Source organism: Lemur catta, chromosome 23, assembly GCF_020740605.2.
Source record: "Lemur catta isolate mLemCat1 chromosome 23, mLemCat1.pri, whole genome shotgun sequence".
Classification (NCBI taxonomy): domain Eukaryota; kingdom Metazoa; phylum Chordata; class Mammalia; order Primates; family Lemuridae; genus Lemur; species Lemur catta.
Window position 1 is genome coordinate 27,297,999 of NC_059150.1, and position 23,357 is coordinate 27,321,355.

At 39.2% G+C, this 23,357-nt stretch overlaps 1 protein-coding gene across 1 annotated transcript; it reads left to right on the top strand.

Moving 5' to 3' along the window:
• The first annotated feature begins 1,913 nt into the window (after positions 1-1,913).
• Positions 1,914-22,609, top strand: LOC123626874. Its single transcript, XM_045536098.1, has 4 exons — positions 1,914-2,042; positions 18,324-18,460; positions 21,075-21,162; positions 22,301-22,609. Exons 1-4 carry the CDS (start codon positions 1,914-1,916, stop codon positions 22,574-22,576), a joined length of 630 nt encoding a protein of 209 aa, XP_045392054.1. The 3' UTR covers positions 22,577-22,609.
• Positions 22,610-23,357: the final 748 nt, after the last annotated feature.

Below are 23,357 nucleotides of genomic sequence, written 5' to 3' on the forward strand. Positions count from 1 at the left end.
CTCTATCAAAAAATTCCAAAACAACAAATGCTGGTGAGGATGTGGAGAGATAGGAACACTCTTACACTGCTGGTGGGACTGCAAATTGGTGCAACCTATGTGGAAAAGAATTCGGAGATACCTCAAAGAGCCAAAAATAGAAATACCATTAGATCCAGCAGTAGCACTATGAGGCATGTACCCAAAAGAGCAAAAGACATTCTATAATAAAGACATCTGCACCCACATGTTCATGGCAGCACAATTCACTATTGCAAGGATGTGGAAACAACCCAAGTGCCCGTCGATTCATGAGTGGATTATTAAAATTTGGTATATGTATACAATGGAATATTACTCAGTTATAAGAAACGACAGTGATCTAGCACCTCTTATATTTTCCTGGATAGAGCTTGAGCCCATCCTCCAAAGTGAGGTGTCACAAGATTGGAAGAATAGGCTCCACATGTACTCGCCATCAAACTGGCACTGACTGATCAACAACACTATGATGCTCACACGGTAGTAATGTTCTCCAGGGATTAGGGGGTTGGGGGGGTAAACTCACAACTAATGGACATGGTGAGCATTGTAGAGGGGAAGGGCATGCCTCTAAACCTCCCTTGGGTGAGACAAAGTCATAAAATGTAACCAAAATGTTTGTACCCTCATAATATCTTGAAATAAAAAAAAATTGTACTTTGAGGTGTAGTTTTTGTTCTTGTTGTTCTTGTTTTAAATGAATCCTTCTGATAACTCCCAAATTAATTACATGGCATAAAATTTTATATCTCACCCTCCATAACTTGGTAGAGTGATTATGTATCATTCTCATTCTTCTGGGGATTGTTAAACCTAAAGTATTTTTAAACAATTTCCAACATAAGTTATTTGAATAAAATAGATCTAAATATTCAGTTTAGAGAAGCATTTAAAAAATTTCCTCTGATGGTTTGGTTTACCTGTAGGTGATTGGTTTTAATTTTAATGAGTTATTATCTTTTCAACTTCAGACTACACAGTAAGAAAGAGAATACTGGTTGCAGTAAACATGAGACTGTGAAGGTGAACAATATTTTTGATGTCCCAAAAGTATTGCCCATTTTATACTTGGGGAAATGACTAAGGATTTCAAAGACCTGTTTTCCTAGGAACAACAACAAGAATTGCTTTTTAAAGAGCCATGCCGAAGGCAGGGATTTTAGGATTTCCTCATCAAAATCCCAAAGGGAAAAAGGACCCTAAGCACAGTCCTCTAAAAGGTTATCATGCAGTTACAAAAATCATGTCTTAGATTAACATGGCCTCTTATGTATGGGAGTCAATGTCTTCAGTAACTACAGTTTCAAACTGTTTATTCTGTCAAATGAATGCATTTTACTATGGTGGGATAGTACACTACATTTTTCTTTTGAATGACTGCTGAACTTGTCCTGGTACTTAAGATCTATAACAGATAGGAAACTAGAATTGTCACACAAAGACTGAAGGGTTCAAGGAGCAAATGTAGGCAGTCCGTTTCTTCCTAAGATACAGATTTATAAACTCTTCTGATGTGTGAGGATATTCCAAGGGGTATGCTATTCATCTGTAGTTCAGATGTATTGAAAGCATACTAGAAGGAAATAATGACTCTGTTTCTGGAAAAATACATTTATTTTTATTGAGTAATTATCCTTTCAATCAGCAACTGTCTAGTGAGTATCTACTGCGTGCCAGGCATTCTTCTAGTGCAGGAAGATACGGTAACGAGTAACAGAGCGCACCCCTGGCGGTGTTTGGCGTGCTTTGAGGAGTGGGGTTACGTGACGGAGGAAAGACAGTAAGCTGAAGTCATTCCTGTTAGCAGCAAATACTGTGTGGATAAAATCAGGGAAATGGAATAGAGGGTAGCTGGGGAGACACCTTTTTATTGAAAGCTTTTTTCTAAGAAGATGATTTTTAAATATAAGGCCTACCTGGAAATGGGATTGGCCCTGCATGGATGCGGGGCTCGCACGTTGCAGGCGGAGACAGGGGTGCGGGCAGAGGCGGTGCGGGAAGAGGCCCTGCGGGCAGAGGCGGTGGGGCAGAGGCGGTGCGGGCGGAGGCGGTGCGGGCGGAGGCGGTGCGGGGGGAGGCCGTGCAGGCGGGGGAGGTGCAGGCGCAGGCGGTGCGGGGGGAGGCCGTGCGGGCAGGGGCCGGGCGGCAGCAGCCGGGGCGTCCGGGCGGTGAGGCCAGTGGGGGGAGGATGAGAGTGCAGAGGCGAACGCAGACAGGGGGGCAACCGACAGGCCACACGGGGCCTCGTGGACCTTGGTGAGGTTTTTACTTTATTTCAAGTAACTGAACAGTTTGTAAGCAGGGAATTAATATATAATATTTGGATATATATTGTTTAAAAAAAGATTATCCTGGCTGCTCTGAGGATTATGGAATGTAGAAAAGATACCATATTGGTGCCTTGCATATATTATTTTTAATCTTCATAATATACTGATGGAGATATTTATGATTTCTATATAAAAGATAAAGAAATTTATGATTTCTGTATAAAAGCCCTGAGGCTTAGAGAAGGGAAGTGGTTGTGCAAAGTTACGCAGCGTGTAAGCGGCAGAACCAGGAGCTGTGTGTCAGGCCAGTCTGTCTCTGAAGTCCAGACTCTTTCTGGGAGGTGACTACAGGGTAGGGCAGCCTAGAGCATAACCGTAGAGGACAGTGAACCCCCATAGTCATTATGTCAGAAAAGTTTTAAGTAAACTTATTTGATTGTTGTATAACATGCAGACAAAAAAAGTGCACAATCGTATAAGCTTATCACTGAGGAATTTTTACAAAATGAACACACCTGCATTGCTACCACCAGGTCAAGAAGCCTCCCTAGGCCCTTCATAGATGCTACCATCTACACAGGTAACCGTTTTTCTGATTTCTAACACCAGAAACTAGTTCTGTCTGTTTTAAAACCTTATATAAATGGAATCATTATTCTTTGGTGTCTGGCTCTTTCTATGAACATTATGTTTGAGAGAGATGCATCTGTCTTGTTGGGTATAGCAGTAGTTTGTTCATTCTCATTATTGAATATTATTCCATTGTATGTATATACCACAATTTATTTTTTTCCCAATCAATGGACATTTGGGTTCTTGCCAGTTTTGAGCTTTTATAAACAGTGTTGCTGTGAACATTTTTGTATGTAGCTTTTGATGAGTGTATGTATACATCTCTGTTGGGATTGTAATTAGGAGGAAATTTGCAGGGTTATGGGAAATATGTGTCTTCAGTTCTAGTGAGAGGTAACATGGATTGGCTCGTACCAGCTTACAAAAGCCAACTTTGGACATCTCTTCCCAAGTTCATGTTCAGGGACATCACATGGGTAGCTTGAGATTGGCCATCAGGGGAGTATTTACACCATGGAAATTGGCAAGTGCTACAAATTACTCCCTCACCTCCACCACCAGAGAACCAGTTGTTAGACATTTACTGGCACACCACTGACTTTAGTAGTTTTCTTACAGTTTTCCAAATTGTACCAATTTTTATCCTACACCAACAGTATATGAGAGTTCATGTTACTTTACATTCCCACTAACATTCAGTGTCTTGGTTTTAACAGCCATTCTGGTACATATGTAGTGGAATCTCATTGTGAGTTTAATTGGTATTTGGAAAAGTTTTGATTTATTCAAATTAGCCTGGTACCTGCATTTGTGAACTCAGTTGTAACTTTTGAGAGCAGATGTTTCTCAATGAAGACAGAAGCAGTTGAACAAATTAAGATTATTTACCCAAAACTTATGCTGTAGGAGAAATTTTTTCATTCTACAGAAGGGTAGCAATGCTTTTGAAAGCTTAGATGGTTTTCTTTCATTTAGAGATATTTGGGACTTTATTTGAAACTTTCTCACTACTTGTTTTACTTAGAAACTTTGGGATTAATTTTGATATCAAATGAAATTTAACAATATCCATAAATAGAAAACGACATCATGTGATGTCAACGTAGAAGATGAATTTTTTCTTGACTGCCACTTGTGTGGTGCAATGGGATGACAGATGGCATGAACGACAGTAAACTATTAGCTCTAACACCATGTCAACTTCTTCTCGGCTTATTGTGTTTGGGGACAGAGGCAGAGCAGACTTTTCAGCCTGTGTCACCGCTGCACGCAGCCTTCTAACTGGTGATTTGTGGAGATGGCTCCAGCTGCTCTAGCTTTGTCTAAGTTACATGCTCTTCTACACCAGGCAATTGACTGATGGTAGCAGAGCTTAAAATAACTCAGCGAATTTGGATTTGAAAAGTTAAAAGCTCTTTTATACTAAGACAGCATTTGCCACTATGTTTGAAAATGATCTAACTACCCTGGTGGACAAAGCACAGTGATATGTTTTATTTTAGATCTCCTATTATTTATTTCTTAATTGAGTAATGGAAAAGAAATGAAAGGATATATGAATATAGAAACACATTTCTAGAGCGGAGATACAGTCTGTGAAGTACTGGTGATATTATATCCAAGAAGTAATTTGGAAGCCACACTGATATAAAAAATGAAAGTGGCACGAATGGAAGCGAGTATCAGGACCCTAATAATATCATAAAAGGACACTGGGGAAGAATGTATGGAAAACTATATGTAGTGACTCTGCATCCTGCCACTTTTTTTGGCTACTCCTAATTTATTTTTTGTCCTGAAATATTTTGCTCATCACATTATATTGTGTAAATAAAGTTATAGGGTTATGCTGTCAACCCCTGAATTGGCAGTGCAAACTTTGTAAATACTTCTTGTTTTAGGAAAATAACTTTTACATGGAATTCTTGGAGATTTTAAGGCAGATAAGATGTGTTGAAAATTTAAATGTAGAAAGAGTTCCTGGTGGTAAAGAGTAAATGAGTTTGCAGGAGTAACGCAGAGATTCTGAGTTATGGGGAGGCGAGGACAGGGCTTCCAAAGCTTCCGCCAGTGACTCCACAGCTTGGCCCACACAATCTCTTTTCCCACCTTGTGGTCTCCCTTTGCATTTAATCTTTCACTTGTGCCCTGGACCCCACTCATGCTTCTCATCAACCTCTCCATCATCCCTGCACCATTACAATCCTATCAGAGCACAGACATGCTCTGTCCTTTCCTGTCTTTGGAAAAAAAACAAACCCAAACTTCCTGGGTCCCCACAGTCCTTCCAGCAATCTCTCCATCCCCTGCGTCCCCTCAACAGCTGCACTTGAGAGAGACAAAGATGTGAATTTCTTTGTGCGCTCTCTTTTTCCTTGCTGCCTTTCTCTCCTGCTAGTTCCAGAGACACCTATTTTTTTTTGCTCCTTTGTCTCCATTTATTTAGTTATTTTTATGTTTCTTTTTCTTTTTTTAAATTTCAGAATATTATGGGGGCACAAATGCTTTGGTTACATGGTTTGCTTTTGTACTGCTTTAGTCAAAGTTGTAAGTGTGCCCAGCATCCAGATAGCGTATATTGTACCTGTTAGTTATGATTTCACCCTTCCCCTTCTCTCCCCTCCTACCTGAGTGATTCCCTTTGAGTTTTACTTCTGTCTGTGCACATGAGTGCTGATCGGTTAGTTTCAATTTAATAGTGAGTACATGTGGTGTTTGTTTTTCCATTCTTGTGATACTTCACTTAGGAGTATGGTCTCCAGTTCCATCTAGATTGTTGCAAAAGTTATTAATTAATTTTTTATGGCTGAGTAGTATTCCATGGTGTACCTATACCGCATTTTATTAATCCACTCATGAATTGATGGTCACTTAGGTTGATTCCACATCTTTGCAAGTGTGAATTGTGCTGCAACAAACATTTGAGTGCAAGTGTCTTTTTGATAAAATGACTTTTTTTCTTTGGGTAAATACCCAGTAGTGGGATTGCTGTATCAAGTGGTAGATCTACTTTTAGTTCTCTGAGGAATCTCCATACTATTTTCCATAGAGGTTGCACTAGTTTGCAGTCTTACCAACACTGTGTAAGTGTTCCTTTCTCTCCGCATCCACACTAGCATCTTGTTTTGGGACTTTTTGATAGAAGCCATTCTCATTGGGGTTAGGTGACATCTCATTATGGTTTTGATTTCCATTTCCCTGATGATTAGTGACACTGAGCATTTTTTCATATATTTCTTGTCCATTAGTCTATCTTCTTTTGAAAAGCTTTTATTCATGTCTTTTGTCCACTTTGTAATGGAGTTGTCACCACTTCTATTCAACATAGTGCTAGAAGTCCTAGCCAGAGCAATCAGACAAGAAAAGGAAATCAAAAGCACCCAAATGGGGGCAGAAGAGGTCAAACTATCACTCTTTGCTGATGATATGATCTTCTATATAGAAAACCCCAAATATTCTGCCAAGAGATTCCTGGAATTGATAAATAAATTCAGTAAAGTCTCAGTCTACAAAATCAATGTACACAAGTCAGTAGTGTTCCTATACACCAACAGTCTAGCTGAGAATCAAATCAAAGACTCAATACCTTTCACAATAGCTACAAAGAAAATAAAATACCCAGGAACATATTTAATCAAGGGGGTGATATATCTCTACAAATCACAGAGGAAGAAAATTGTAGATGACGTAAACAAATGGGAAAACATATCATGCTCATGGATCGGCAGAATCAACATTGTTAAAATGTCCATACTACCCAGAGTGATGTACAGATTCAATGCAATCCTCATCAAAATACCAATGTCATTTTTTGCAGATGTAGAAAAAATAATTCTACACTGTGTTTGAAACCAGAAAAGAACCTGAATAGCCAAAGAAACCTAAAGCAAAAGGAACAAATCTGGAGGCATCACTATACCAGACTTTAAGCCATATTACAAGGCTACAGTAACCAAAACAGCATGATACTGGTGCAAAAATGTAGACATAGACCAATGGAACAGAACTGAGAACCCCGATATAAAGCCATCTGCATATTTCCATCTGATCTTTGACAAAGTAGACAGCAACATGCACTGGGGAAAAGAATCCTATTCAATAGATGGTGCTGGGAAAATTGGGTAGCCACATGTAGAAGATTGAAACAGGATCTGTATTTGTCACCACTCACAAAGATTAATTCAAGATGGATAATTGACTTAAATCTCAGACATGAAATCATAAGAATTCTAGAATGAAATGTTGGAAAAACTCTTCTAGATATTGGCCTAGGCAAAGGATTTATGAAAAAAGACCCTAAAGGGCAATCACAGCAACAACAAAAATTAATAAATGGGATTTGATAAATTAAAAAGCTTCTGCATAGCTAAGGAAATAATCAACAGTGCAAATAGACAACCTCCAGAATGGGATAAAATATTCACATCCAATAAAGGGCTAATAACCAGAATCTATAAAGAACTCACCTGACTGTTATTTCTGGTATAATTGCATCTGGTATAATCCATGTTACCCAAAACATGGTGGCTGCCAAGTCCAGCAGCCTCGTCTGTCACCGTTTTTCTCTGCTGTCTCTCAGCAGCACAGCTTAGAAGGCTCTCATGGGCTGAGCCCTGCACTTTCTCCAGCCTCATGCTTTGCCCTTCTCCATGCTGACCATGTTCCAGTCACATTGGTCTTCCCTTAGGCCTTTGAACACGTCTAGCTCTTTCTCTCCTGAGGGCCTATCCCCTGTTGTATTTTTGGCAGGAAAGAGCTTCTCCCCACTATTTGCATGGATAATTTCTCATTCTTAGGTCTCTGCTTTCATGTTGTCTTCTTAGAGTTGCCTCCCTTAACTACTTTATTCCAACTCACTCCCTGATTCTTTATTTTAGCTACTTTTTTTTTTTGGCATTTATAATTTACTTTGTATAGTTGTGTATTTACAGTTGTGTTTACTTCTTTCTTTTCCTCATCTGTCTTACTAGACTATACAACCCATAAACTGTATCTATGCTCTGTTCACAATGGCAGCTTTGCTATTTAGAACTGTCCTAGATATTATCTATGAATAAATATAAATGGGATCTAACTGATTATAGTTTATATTAATATTACCATGGTTTCATTCCAATAAATAAGTCTTGCTTTGAATTCAAATAGTTAAATGTGAGATATACCATTCCCAAGCATTTTTAAACAAAGAGTTTAATTTTTCCATAGATAAGATACTGCTATAAATAAATTGCCTTTTCATTTGAGGTTTTCATCCAAAAATTTTAGGTAACATTTTAAAAGCTTTGGATCTGATTATAACACCTCACTTAACTGAATCTGCATGCTTGTATTCAACCTAAATTAAGTAAAGGTGTGCAGCTTGACACATTGTAAACGATGCTAAAATCCCCACACTCTCAATTTACTCCTCCCTGGTCTGTGAGGTTGAAGTTCTGCCTTGCCCTGAGTCTTAACTCCTGCCCTCGTAATTGCAGCCAGAAGTGCAGAGTAACTTGAATGCTTTTGATAGGGATAGCTTCAGATAATACTTTATTTATGTAATTAGTTTGGCTTAATTAAGGGTCAAACCTGAGGGGCTTCTCCTACCGTCCCTACCTATACCTTGTATTAAATGCTTTTAGTTTTGTCCAAGGTGATTCTGTTCCAGGACAGATAAATCCCAGCAGGACATTCTGTCCTGGTTCTGTGCCCAGTACACACAAACAGATAAACTCAACGTTAGCTCCAAGGTCCTTGTGTTTTTTTTTTTTTTTTTTTTTTTTTGAGACAAAGTCTCACTCTGTTGCCCGGGCTAGAGTGACGTGGCATCAGCCTAGCTCACAGCAACCTCCAGCTCCTGGCCTCAAGCAATCGTCCTGCCTCAGCCTCCCGAGTAGCTGGGACTATAGGCATGCGCCACCATGCCCGGCTAATTTTTTCTATATATATTTTAGCTGTCCATATAATTCCTTTCTATTTTTAGTAGAGACGGGGTCTCGCTCTTGCTCAGGCTGGTCTCGAACTCCTGAGCTCAAACGATCTGCCCGCCTCGGCCTCCCAGAGTGCTAGGATTACAGGCGTGAGCCACCGTGCCCGGCTGGTCTTTGTGTTTTTTGATGTGTTCATCTTTTCCAAGGCTGCATTGCAGAGACATTGCTTCTACCCTGATTTCATTTCATTCTCTTTTTCTAGCCCCCAATGTTCTCTTTTTCTAAAGCTAAAATAGAAGCATTATCTTCAAAAAGCTGTTGATAACTGCTTACATATCTGGGAAGAGAGGCAGGCCCTGACTAGGACATGTGGCTTTTTCATTTCTACTCTGCTTTAGCACAGAAATTCTTGCTAAATAGTTTCTTGTCATTTAGAAATTTTAATAGATACATGGAGTTAAAAGATAGGAAATAAAGCAAAGATATTCTGCATTAACAGGAGAAGGCCTGGGGCTGCTGAATGAAGGAGAGTGGCTGCGAAGACAGGCCCCTGAGGAGCAGGAATTGACAGGGGGGCTTGGAACTGAAAGAGATGGTAAAAGTGCTAGAGATCAAAGTTATGTGTGGTAAATATGAATATATCAAGTACTCATTCTCCAGGTTTTCTGTACCTTGGTTTTACTCCTACCAGACAAATGCCTATGACTGTGTGAATCTTGTCCAAACTCCTTAGTGGCCTTTGTTATTCTGCGGGAGGAAGAATGCATGGTCCTTAGGGAACGCTCCTTGCCTTCCTGACCTTCCCCTGTCAGTCCATTCTGTGCCTTGGGTGGCAAACTGATTTGCTAAAACGCCCCTTTCGTCCTGTCGCTTTACTACTCAGGAATCTGTAACGATCCCTAATGGCCCACTGCATAGAATGTAAACTTCCCATTCCCCAGTCTACCCACAGCCAGCGTTATTTCCCACTATTTCCCCACTCAGATCCTTTGCTGTCTCCCTCAACTCACTCCAGACTTCTTGGCTTTGCCTTTTCAAATTAATTTCTATAGAACACAGATATCTCTGATACCAACAGTAAGACCGGTGCTACCCCCCTCTGGATGATACAATTATTAATCAGGTAAGTGGGGAAGGGGAAACCCTAAAGCCAAATACACAGATAACGATCTTTATGCAGTTCTTTTGCCTGGAAGGCCTTTCTTTTCTTCTTTTTATTATAATGTAAATTATTTAGTGTTCACAATTTTTAATTCTTTATCATGTATCATTTTTATATCAGTGCTTCTCAAGCTTGCATGTGAGCAAGAATCACCAGGAGAGCCGATAAAACAGATTCCTGAGCCCCACTTGCTGAGATTCTGAGCCAACACATGTGGGTTGGGACCCTAGAATTTTCATTTCTCCCAAGCTCCCTGGTGCTGCTGATGTTGAGGGTTCAGGAGCCACACTCTGAGCAGCTCTCGTCTATCCAGCAGCCCTGGCAGGCAGGTTGTATCGTCTTCAACATAGACACGGGGAGAAGGACACTCAAAGAAAAACAGTTGACAAGTCATAAGGCCTATGACTTGTGAATGGTAGCACTGAAACTCAGGTCTTCTGGACTGTGATCAGGTGTCATTACTACACTGCTGGTGGGACTGCAAACTAGTGCAATCTCTGTGGAAAGCAATATGGAGACACCTCAAAGAGATACAAGTAGAACTACCATTTGATCCAGCAATCCCATTTCTGGGCATCTACCCAAAGAACAAAAGACATTCTATAAAAAAGACATCTGCACTCGAATGTTTATAGCAGCACAATTCACAATTGCAAAGATGTGGAAACAACCCAAGTGCCCATCAATACATGAGTGGATTAATAAACTGTGGTATATGTATACCATGTAGTACTACTCAGCTATAAGAAACAATGGTGATATGGCACCTCTTGTATTATCCTGGATAGAGCTGGAGCCCATTCTACTAAGTGAAGTATCACAAGAATGGAAAAACAAGCACCAAATGTACTTACCATCAAATTAGTTTTAACTGACCAATATTTAAATGTACATATAGTAGTAATATTCATCAGGTGTTGGGCAGGTGGGGGAGGGGATGGGTACATACACACCTAATGGGTGTAGTGCACACCGTCTGGGGGATGGACATGCCTGAAGCTCTGACTTGGGTGGGGCAAAGGCAATATATGTAACCTAAACATTTGTACCCCTGTAATATGCTGAAATAAAAAAATTAAAAAAAAAACATATTCCAGGAAAGAAAACCAGAACACAATAAATTAAGAAAAAAAGGACTGCAAGTAGACACCGTAATAAGTAAAAACATGGCTTTGTAAAGGTATCAGTCTGTGAGTGATGTGTTTTATTTTCTCTGTTATCTGTGATTGGTTATATTAAATTTCTAACTAAAATGTAATTATTAACATTTGTTAAAAAAATAAAAACAAAGAAAAAACTATTGCATCCTACTGCCTGTGTACAGCCTCAGTCAGGCAAAGGGTGAGAACTCTTGTTTGTAATCATTTATGGTACTTAGTACCTGGATTAGTAGTTCTCAAAATGCAGTCCACAGACCCTATGGGTCTCTGAGATCCTTTCTGGGTGACTTAGAGGCAAAGCTCTTTTCCTAGTAATACTAAAACGTTGTTTACCTTTTCACTAGGTTGAGATCTGCAAAAGCAAAAGCAATGGTGATTTGTAAAGCTGCTGGCATTTCAGCATAAATCAAGGCCGTGGTACCAAACAACTGTACCAGTAGTCATTGTATTTCTTTATCACCATATACTTGCAGTTTAAGAAATGCCAGTTACACTGAAGAGTATCCTTATGAAGCAGTAAATCCTTCATAAATCTCAGCCTTTGAGTGGATGTCATTTTAACATTCTGTATGACAGAGTGGGAAGTAAGCATAAAGTACTTCGGTTGCATTCTGAAGGGTGATGATTGTGTTGAAGAAAAACCCTTGTATGTGTTTGAGTTGCAAGCTGAACTAGCTGCTTTTTTCATGAACGTCATTTTTACTTGAAGGAACAACTGACAGGTAAACTAGAGTTATTCTAATTTATTTGGCAGACTTTTTTTAAATACATAAAGTGAGCCAGTTGTTTTTTAAAAAGCAACTGACATTTTTTGTTGCCAATGAAAATAAATTGAGTTCTCATACAAAAATTCAAAATTTGAAAAATCTGTATTCATCACCATGAGCTAGACAGTTTCCCAATACCTAAAGACTTTTCTGATGAGATGGTTGGTGGTATTAATGATTGTGATTTTGGGCTATATTATGAAATGGGTCAGCATTTGGAAGACCTGAACAGTTTAATGAACCAGTACTTTTCACGTGGCCAACGCATTATGTTATAAAATCACGCATGGTTGACAAAAAGGCCCATTTAATGTGCAATATAGACTAATGACTTTTAATGTAATAGGATATAAAAAGTTCATGTATATGGTTTCAAGTGTTATATTTTGATGTAGTATCAAAGAAAAATAAACATAAGTACCTGAAAAGGCTATTACAATATTCCTTCCTTTTCTAATAACACATCTGTGTGAGGCCACTTTTTTTTTGTAGATTTTAACTAAACAATGTATCACAACAAACTGAATACAGAAGCAGATATAAGAAATAAACTATCTTTGTTAAACCAGAAGGTAAAGAGAATTGCAAAAGTGTTCATCAATGCTACTATTCTCACTAAAGGATTTTGTTTTAGAAAATGTGGTTTTCTAAAATAAAAATATTTTATTTATGACAACATACAGTGGGTTTATTATTGTTATTTTAAAGTAGACCAATAAGCAAACATTTTTGTTTCAATTTTATTTTCTAATATGGTAAATATCAAACAACTAAAATCTATAGAATTTTTAAGAGTATGAAGGAATCCTTTGACCAAAAAATTTTAGAAGTTCTGGCCAATTTTATGAATTTTGGTGATGGCTTACATTCACACAGCATGGAAATAGAAATGGCCCAACCTTAAAAATAACAACAACAAAACACTGATTTAGCCTTTGCTAAAATTAAAACAGTTCTTGGTTACAATGGTAAGTGTCTGGAATAAACAATCCTATCATGCAAAGTACTTTTTTTTTTTAACATACAAAGAGCTGAACATATTTAATGTATACACCTTGATGAGTTTTCAGATAAGGATACACAGCTGAAACCATCACCAGAATCTATGTCACAAACTTCTGTTGCCTCCAAAATTTCCTCCCACTCCAGGATAATATTTTTTAATTGTAATATCTGGATGAATATACTCCCTGAAATTTTCCTTGTCCTATTAAAGATAGTTTACTATTTTCCCAAGACTAATAAAGCCATCCTTGATTTTGCTTAATTGCTTTTCAATACTGCATTAGTTCATGCAAAGTACTTTTCATCAAGTTTAAGTTTGTCTTTTTAATCTAATACTACATATATACAAGTTAAAAAATAAAATTACATTTTAAGAGTCCTATTTTAATCTTACTACCCATATTTCATTTTTCCATGGGCAATTCCATCCAGGTCTTTCAGTTTTTTCCCTTAATCCTTACTCCCTTGATCAAACAACTCCCTATGTGCTACTTCAGAGTCAGACAACCTCACTCCTCTCTAGAGGGTGTGGCACTTGTTCTGTCACCTCCCAGTGACCAGCTCTGTGTAGACACTAACAAACATCACTGAGCCGTGCCCAAACAGCCCCTCACTTCCAGCTCAATGCCCATCCTCTTATCTCTCATCAGGGCTTCCCTATGGACACTGAGGTGTCGCCTTGCTCACCTGATGATCACGTTTGCTTACCTCAAAAATATGAAGTGAACCTTTGACCAATAAGGTTGGAAGCTGGTGGTTAAGTCTTCTCCCCTTCCCCTTATGGCAATGGACTGTCTCGAGTCATGGTCATTTCCACAAGGAGCCGTCCATCAGTCCAGCTTGATGTCAAGAGTGGCTGACTTGATATCAACTATTAATACCTTGGCAACCGCCTCCGATCAGTGCTCATCCTGTCTTTGTCAGTCCCCCTTTCCTTCATTTCTCCTAGTAAGTGAGCAGCACACCAGCCTTTGCTGCAGTCTCTGCTTTTTGGGGAACCCAGGTTCAGACTTTCCATATAGATAAACATATGTAAACTCTTACCTTTTTATTTTTCAATTTACAACATTATCAACTAACTTTTTTCATGAACAATGAGGATTTGGCTCTTTTACATCTCCATTCCCCATTCCCAATACATGTGTCCTCCGCTATTCCCTCTACAGGTCATACTTTTTCGTTAAATGAATATTCAGTGTTTATGTTATTAGAACTGCCTTAGCATAATTTGCATATGAGAGACATAGTACACTAGGATATATTTCTTTTCTTTTTAGTTACTTAATTTTATGTGCCTATCACTAATTAAACTTCCTAGTTTCTGATAGAACATAAAACTTCTCTCAGTACAGTTAAACATAGCAAGGAATCTATGAGTTCAGTGTGTGTGTGTGTGTGTGTGTATGTGCACATGCTTATTGTTTCTTATTCATCTTTTTGCCCCAATCAGAACCTCCTCTCCATGTTTGCTGCACCGTTGTCATTCTAGAATATGTTTTCACCATTATCATTGGAATTCAGTTCTTTTCAACTCTTGTTTTTTGGGTCTTCTCTTTTTGGGATTTTGCATCTTCTTCTTTCTTGGATTTCTCCTTTGGTTTTGCAGAACCCATCTTCCGGTAACTTCCTGAGAAAGTTTTTGGAGGGTAAATCTTTTGAGACTGCACAAGTCTGCAAAGTCTATCTACCTTTATATGTTGATGGTTTGGCTAGATATAGAATCCTAGGTTGACTATCATTTCCCCCCAGAATTACGTAGGCATTTCCATTGACTTTCTCTATTCCTCTTGAGAAATTTGATGACATCCTGGTTTCTGGTTCTTTCTAAGTGACTTTTGTTTCTGTCTTTGGAAGCTTTTCGAGTGTGTTCTTTATCACAGGTAATTTTAAATACAACGGTAATATGCCTTCGTGTGTGGCAGGTGTGGCTGGTTGTCCAGTGAAGTCCATTCTGTTCTTCACAGTGCAGAGCTGAAGCTCGAAGAGGCTGACAGATGAGAAACCTTATTTCCAGCTCTGAGAAACTCTCTATGGCCATATGACTAGTTCTCATCAATAGCATGTTAGCAGAAAGGGTGCATGCTATTTTTGGACCAAGGCTTTTATGAAACAGGTGAACTTTCTCTATGTTTTTTCTTTCCCCTTCCATATGCTGGACGGTGAAGAACTAGGGGATGGCAGAGCCACCAAATGGAATGATCATGGACACCCGAATCATTACGTGGAAGAGACTTCCTTGCCTCCTTGAATGTCTGTGTGAGTGAGATATAAATTTCTATTGTGTTTGAGCCATACTGTTTGGCCTTTTTTTTATTTTTTTCAAACCATGGTGTCATTTACTATAACATAGGATGGGTCTATTCATACATTATTTGGGTACTTTGTGGGCCCTATTTATCATAATGAAAACATGCCATTTATTTATGGAGAACTTTCTTTTATCATTTCTCTGTTAATGTATTCCACGTCACCTTCTCAGTTCCTTCTTTCTAGAACATCAGTTAGGCAGATGTGGATCTCTGAATTGATCCTCTAATTTTCTCATTTTTTCTTTTCTGCCATCCAAACTTTTTTTGGCAGGGGGGTGCAGATTAGGAATGCTCTCAAGTTTGTCTTTAACACTTCTAATAAATTTTTAGTTACATCCCAATTTTATTTCTAAAAGCTCTTGTTCTCTGAATTTTTTTCTAACATAGGCTGCTTGTTTCATACTGGACCATCTTCACTTATCTTTCTGTAGGTGTCAATTATAACTGTGTGGAAGTTTTCTTCTGCTTCCTTCATTTTCTCTGTTTCTTCAAATTTTTTTTTCATCTATTTGCTTGTTCAGGGTTCTTTAAGATTAGAGGCTGCTACTTCAGTGATTACTAATGTCTATCTATAGAAAGGAGGGAGGCATTAAAAATTGGTTGGAAGCTCTTGTGCGTGGGTGGAGACCTTGCTTTGGGCCTCACTGTAGTGTGATGGAGGTGACAAAGTGGCTTTTTCATTAGGGCCTCCCATCATTTCAATGTCTATATGTCCTTTTTAAATAAATAAATTCCAGTGATGTATAGTATGGAAATAGCATTCGTACTATATCCTGAGGAGAGGCCTTTGTGGTCCCTAGCCTGGGAGACTTCGGCTTGCTCACCCTGGTTAGGCAGGGGCGGGGCAGGGGAAGGAGCCGGGCGTGGTGGGGTCGGGTGTTGGGGAGTTTCACCGTTCTTCATGGTGGCTTTCACTTAATCGGTTTTCCTACAGCATCTCACTCTTGCAATCATCTTTATAAAGAAAACTTTAAATTTTGAGTTCCTGAAAGAGCTTGGTTTCTTAGCTTGTATGTGGAAGGATTTTAATTGTTCCTATACAAACATTTAACCAGTCTTTCTGTTTTCAGTGCCGGGCTGTGTCCTCACCTTGGTACCAGGCAACTCCAAGTGCCTGAGTCTGAGGCTCTGGGGCAGGAATTACCGGTCTCTTATTGGCATTTCACCACAGAAAGCTCATATTTTAGCCTTCTCTGCTCTAAATCTGTCAATGGTTGTCCATAAATTTTTCAGATTCTAAAATTTTTTAAAATCTTTTATTTGGTGTTATCTCATTCCCTGTTCTCCTTGTCTTTGTGGTATTATATGTTTCTCTTTTATGTCACATTAGTGGAATCCCAAAGAGAGAGAGAAGACAGAGATGTGTTCAATTTGCCACATTTGACCCAAAAGATATTTCCTTGGATTTTTAAAAAGGAGTTTGGAAAATATTTGTAATTTTGTTATCCCAAGAGTACAAGGCAAGAAGAGACCAGATAGGTGGGGGAAAAGGTCTTATTAAAATTTCAACCCTGTGCTTTAGTCCTTGTAATTTTACTGCAAAACTTCCTGGGTTATTCAGTCCAAGGGTCTTCCTGGGCTAGTTATTCAATGTGAAACACAGAGCCTCCCTTCAATCTTCCTGGAAAGTGACATTAAACTTTAAAACGTTAAATTCTTCACTTAATCTATAGAATGTATTGCTCATATAAGTTGTAAATGAACTGTGTTAATCAGATCCACCACTAAGTAAATTGCTTAAGCTTTCCTGCCAGTTAGAAAAACCTCAGACTCTTGGGCCTAGTTTTTCTCTTAACTGACAATTCAAATTAAAGAAGAAAAATGTTGACTCTAGTGGATTAAAACCCACACACAACTTGAAGCCTAAATGCTATTTTATATTATTCCCAGAAATGTCTTTTCTGTTAATTCAAATTAAGTTGCTGGAGGGCAGAAGCTGTGGTATGTACTTCTTTTCTGTACTCTATCTCCTCTTCAGTGGGATTATTTTTAAAGATTTTTTCTATGCCACCTGTATCAGAATCTTCTTAACTGCTTGTCAAAGATACACACCTACTGAATCGGAATCTCCGTGGATGGGCCTTGGAATCAGACTTTTTAACAGGCATCCAAGGTGATTCTAATCACTTTAAACTTTGAAATTCACTGCCTCACAGTGTGCTAAGTAGTGTAGATGCTTTTAAATCTTTATTTAATTAAGTAAATGTTACTTCCATACTATATGTCATTGGAATTTATTTACTTAAAAACAGAATTATGACAATTAATAATGATTAGGTTTTGCTAAGCAGAGTCTCCAATGAAGCTTGTGTAAGGATTTATATAGCTTCAGAGGAAATTCTTCTAAAATTGGGGCAGGAACATTTTATAAGATGTTAACAATTGAATCTTGATGTTTTAATGTTATCTGCTCTTTAAGTTCAAGCTATGCAATATGCATGAGACAATTTCCTGTTCCCTTTTGGAGTATTTCCACGGTTTTGCTCTCTTGCTGCTCTGGTTGTATATTTTTGTGTCACAAACCACCCCAAATATGGTAGTAAAGACAACAACCATCTCATTGTGCTTATAATTTTTAAGAGCAGAAATTTGAATAAGGCACATTGGGGTGGCTTTTCTCAGCTCCACTATGTGTGGGGCCGCAGCAGGAAAGACCCAGAACGGCTGGGGCTGCAGCCAGGTGGGGACCCCCCACTCACACGTGTGGGCTGGAGGGGCCGGGGCTCCGCTGGGACCCGACCAGGGCACGGCCCGTCCGTGCGGCTCCAGCCTGCAGCCCGGGCCCGCGTTCCGAGGGGGACGTGCGCCCTGCCCGGTGCCACAAGGTCGCTTCTGCCCTGCTGTGTTCAGCCATTTCAAACCCACCTGTAATCAAGGGGCCGGACATAGACCCCGCCTCCTAATGGGAGAAGTCCTGAAGAATTCTGTGGCCATGTTTTAAAACTACTACAATGGCTAAACTGAAAGCACTTCAAATCATTTAATTTCTAAAATTCCTCTTTAGCCTTTTGTTTGATCTTTAAATATAATAGTATTCTGTTTCTCTGGTGAAGGCAAATGCAGCCACACACTCTACCTACATATTCTTATTTACAGGAATAATTTTCACAACAATTCTGTTGTTACCATCCTCCTCACATCACAAAGGACAGCGACGCGCTGAGAGGCAAAGCAGCTCGGTCAAGGTCACGGGCGGAGGGGTCTGGCTCCGGAGCCGGGCCCTGGCTACTGTCTGATCAGCAACACTTCCATATTCATGTGAGGTCCTCACCGAGGGAATCCGGGTGAGTTTACATATCTAAATGTCACTGGTGAGAGCTGAAATAAATTTCTAAGCTCACTCTATCAAATATCCTAAACCTTTTAAAAAGTTGCTTTTGGCTAAATGGTGGCTGGATCATAAACCTTATAATCTATGAAACACTTAGGGGCTACAAATTTTTAAGGTTTTCATTTCCTGTGGAAAAAAGAAAATGTTCTTATTCGTACTCTGCTGCTGAATTTGACCAGGGAGTAAAAGATGCCTTTCTCTTGAAAAAGGGCAGGACATTTCCATTTGTTTTTCCCTGAGGGGTTGGCTATTTGATCTAATTTTCGTGATAAGCTGACTAAGGTTTAGGGAATGTCAGGCGTGCACAAGGCAGCAGAGCCTTGGATGGAGAGAAGAAGGCTGGTAACAGGCGGAGGCCAAAAATAGAATAGAGGGAGGGGCAGATCCGTGGCATGACATTAACCATCCTAAATCAGTTAAAGCTGGACTCAGAATCTGTATACCGAGTTGAGTCCAAATGTGGTTAACGAAGCTGAAGTCCAAACTGGAGATAAAAAAACCTAAGCCAAAGAAGCAGCAAAAGTCACCTTTTATAGAATAAAAAAACGAGGCTACACCAATGTGCACCTCCTCTCCTCGTAGGCCTGTTGCGTAGGTGGTGGAGGAAGGGACGGAGTGGGTGTCCACTCTCCCAAGGTTTGCTCACAACTCACAGAAACAAGAACAGAACAGTTCTAATAAGGAGCTTGGGAGTCAGAAAGGATAAGGCAAAACTCAAACTTATTTTTATCATTTCTTCTTAGATTTCAGTTTCCTAGCATAGTGTCACTCACTTGTGAAATTATTTGTATTTCTTTTCTATGGAGAGATGATGTGGTTCTAATTCTATCTTTAAAGATATGGGAGCATCTTTTCTTGATATTAGGATTTCCCTGAACCCGTGAGTTCCATGCAGACTTACTCCCTATCTCGCCCCCACATGCTGCATGAATTTGTGGAATCAATTCATAATCGATTATATAATAATTTGATAATTACTATATACAATTATCTATTATATAACTATGATATAATTATCTATTATATAATTGTTATGTAACTATTATATAATAATTAGATAATTATTACCTAAACTTCTTTCCTTCCTGAACAATCTAAATAATTAGTACAATGCTTTAAGTCAATCAACAACATTTATTTAGCACCAATTTTGGTTTTTTTTGCCCACTTTTGTACTAAGTTAAAGGACAAAGGGATATATGGGAAATCTAAATATGTCCCTTGTCCTTTGTCTGTGGAAGACAGACAGTTGGTCACTGTGCACCAAACCCGACCTCGGATCTTTCTCGACAAGTTTCAGGTAGCCACTCCCATTGGATTTGAGTTGATACTTGAGGTGAAACCTAAGGTGTTATTAAGTGCTAATGGTGAATAGAGAAAGAAAATAATCAATTTGGACTAACTATGGGATAGGTCAGATTGACTTAAAGGAATGAGATGTGTGTAATAAAATATCTAATAGCAAATGGAGGTCAACTCGGAACTAGGTGCAACAGAAGCTGTTGATGCTCCTCTGCTGTCCTGGTGGCTCCTCTGCTGTCCTGGTGGCTCCTCTGCTGTCCTGGTGGCTCTCGGGTTTCTAGCGCCCACCCAACCAGCAGATTCCCGCTGTAACAACTGCTTCTTTCCCTATCTCTACCTGAGAGCTTTCTCCAGTGTTACTAGAGTTTGCTCAGCTGCAAAGATAAAGCCAGAAGGTTCTTCGAGGGAGCTAACCCGCTGGGAGGCAACCCTGGGTCAGTAGGGAGGGCGGTGGCTGGCAGATGCTCCCGCCCCCTCTGTACTGGTGGGAGGGTGCTGGGGTTTGTCTTGCAGGGTTCTTCAGAGGATCTCCAGCAAGATGGAGACCCTCGAGCTCGTTATTGGTTCTTCTCCCTTCCCTGTCTCAATTTCCTAACTTCCTTACATGGCTTCCTGGTTTACCTTCCAATTTATCTATCTATCTCTAAGTCCTTGTCTTAGGGCCTGCTTGTAGAGAGCCCAAATTAAGAGCCAAGGCTAACAAACCATTAGAGGAACTATGAAATCAGTTAGGCAAGATGTGTGAGTTCTAGAGGTCTGCCATACAACACAGTGCCCAGAGTTAACAATACTGTATTGTGCATTTAAAAAATTTGTTAAGAGCATAGATCTCATTTTAAGTGTTCTTGCCACAAAGCAAAAGAAAAACAAATGAATACCTACAAAGGGGAATGAGGACATTTATGGAAGTGATGGTTATGTTTATCACCTTGATTACAATGTTGGTCTCACAGGTGTATACATCTGTTCACACTCATCAAATTGTATTAATTAAATATGTGTAATTTTTTACATATAAATTATACTTCAATAAAGTTAAAAAATAATTTTTATAATCAACGTCATTTTTAATATATCCATACGGGAGTCATTAATTTTATTGTACAATCTTTAGAGTTGGAGAAACCAGTGGTAGATTGTATTGTTGTTGACAATTATTCATTTCCTCTCCCTGCAAAAAGATTGTACAATCCTACTATGCTGCACTCACGAGTGGCCGTGTGACAGTTCATGGTTTTCCTGACATTTTTTCCCTCTGCCTTAAGGCGGGCAAAGTTCCAGATGCAGCTACTGAAGACTGGGCTCTGGAGCGAAGATGATAGACATGGTGCAGAGCCTCAGTTGGACTACGATGTACGTTTACAAAGATTAAGAGATTAACTCTTTTTTTCCTTATAAGTTACTGAGATCTTGGAGTAATTTGTTATCACAGCATAACTTAGGCTAACTTGACTAATACAGAATTTTTAAGTATAATTTAGTCCAGTGGTCCCCAATCTTGATGAATCATCAGATTAATTAGGGGTATTTACTCAGGAGATTTTTACATTTATAGATTTAAAATTCTGTTTCTAATTCAGTAGGTTTGGAGTGGAATGCAGGAATCTGCATTTTTAAAACTCTTCTCAAATGGTTCAAATGATCTCGTTGTTTGTAACTCAACTATTTTGCTTAATTTTAAGGTAAAAGGAGTGACAATTTGAAAAGTTTTCTATTCTTTTAACTAATTTACAAAAAAATCATTGTGCTCTAGATCAGAGTTTGAATTAATTATAAAATCTATTCTCCTAAAGAGCAGAAAAATGAGCTTAATTGTACACCTGAATAAGGGAAAGTTCTGAATTTGTATTATCAAAACTAGTAAAGTTTAATTGTATGTCATATATAGGCCACCTAGGTTCAAACCTAATCAAAAATTATAAATGCAGCATTTTACTAAGGTCATTAGTAGTCCAGAAAGGCAAAGAATAGTAAGGCTTTAATAACAGAAAGTAAATTTGTTGCATAGACTCAGAAAAATAGTGTCCTTGCTATTAACAGATTATGGGTCTACAAGGAGAACTCAGTGTGGAGACCAGCAGATCAAATTAAAGGTGGTTCAAGGGCAGCTGGTGAAATTTTCTAGTGTCGCCCCTGGCGGCTCTGTGCCATCCACTTGCTTAGGTCACTGTATATGTTTACATTATAGAAATTACTTATTCAATTCAATTTTGAATTTTTCCTTTGTATCTAATCTGAGAAAGGCATTATAATAGATGCTCCTGGTGCCCTAAATTCCTTCAAGGGGGAGAGAATGGAGGCAAAATACTGGCTCACATAGAAGGTAATATAATGCAGAATATGATAATCAAACAAGAAGGGAACATCCCCCAAACTGACTTAGGTTCTTTGCTGATCTATTGCTGTAAGAGAACGTCTGTGTATGGGGACTCTCGCATAATTGCTTGACTTAGGTCCCACAGTCAGGGATGTTGCTTCGTGTACTCCACAGGACTCACCGGTGTGTGAACTGCTGCGAAAGGGGCGTCGTGGGCCAGCCTGCACGTCATCGCCCCACTCATCTCAGCCCGCCGTGACCTGGCGCTTGCACTGCCGCGTTTCTCAAGCTGACCTGCCCAAAGTTCACCAAGGACTTACCCAACTCATTCTCTCTCCAAATTTTGACATTATTGATAAATCTTTTTTTCTTGAAACTTCTTTTTCTCTTAGATGTTACAATATTTCAGTATTAATTACATGTCTACTATATACTCACCCTGTGCTTTAGACATGTAACAATAAAAGTTTTCATTTATAAGCACTTGCTACATGCCAGGGACTTTCTATATATTATTTTAAGAACTTGCAATAATCCACTGAAGTACTATCTCCATTTTTTGTATGAGGAAATTGAGGTTTAAAGAGGGTCAGTCCTTACCCATGGTCCTCCAACAACTACATATTAGGGGTGAGACTCGAAGCCACGTTGAACTCTAAACTTGTGTTCTTTACCTCTATGAGGGTCTCAGAACCCCTGCGATGGTGAATTTTTGTGTCCACTTGACTTGGCTAAGGGATCCTAAGATAGCTGATTAAACAGTATTTCTGGTATGTCAGTGAGTATTTCTGGAAGAGATTTGAATTTACATTTGAATTTGAATTTGTAGATTGACTAAAGAAGATCCCCTTCATTAATGTGGGGGGCATTGTCCAGTCTGTTGAGGGCCCACATAGAACAAAAAGGTGGAAGAAGGGCAAGTTCACTCTCTCTCTGTTTGGGCTGGGACATCCCTTCTCTCCTGCCCTCGGAAGTCAGCGCTTCTGGTTCTTGGGCCTTCGGACGTGGACTGGGACTTAACACCACTGGCTGTTTCAGTTTTCTAGCTTATAGACGGTAGACAGTGTGAACTAAATCCAATAATAAATTTCCTCCTATATGCCTCTATGTATCCTATTGGATCCGTTTCCCTAGAGAACCCTGACTAATGCAGATTTTGGTACCAAAAGTGGTTCTAGGGGAACAGAATTTTAAAGATGAGTTTCACGAATTGGTTCTGGAGTTTCTCTAA

What these genes read in the sequence shown, in the direction of transcription:
- LOC123626874 (XM_045536098.1), top strand. Translation starts at nt 1,914, where the DNA reads ATGATTTTTAAATATAAGGCCTACCTGGAAATGGGATTGGCCCTGCAT. An exon ending in AGGCCCTGCGGGCAGAGGCG is followed by an intron (nt 2,043 to 18,323) that starts GTGGGGCAGAGG and finishes CACATCACAAAG; the next exon opens with GACAGCGACGCGCTGAGAGG. An exon ending in TCCTCACCGAGGGAATCCGG is followed by an intron (nt 18,461 to 21,074) that starts GTGAGTTTACAT and finishes CTCTGCCTTAAG; the next exon opens with GCGGGCAAAGTTCCAGATGC.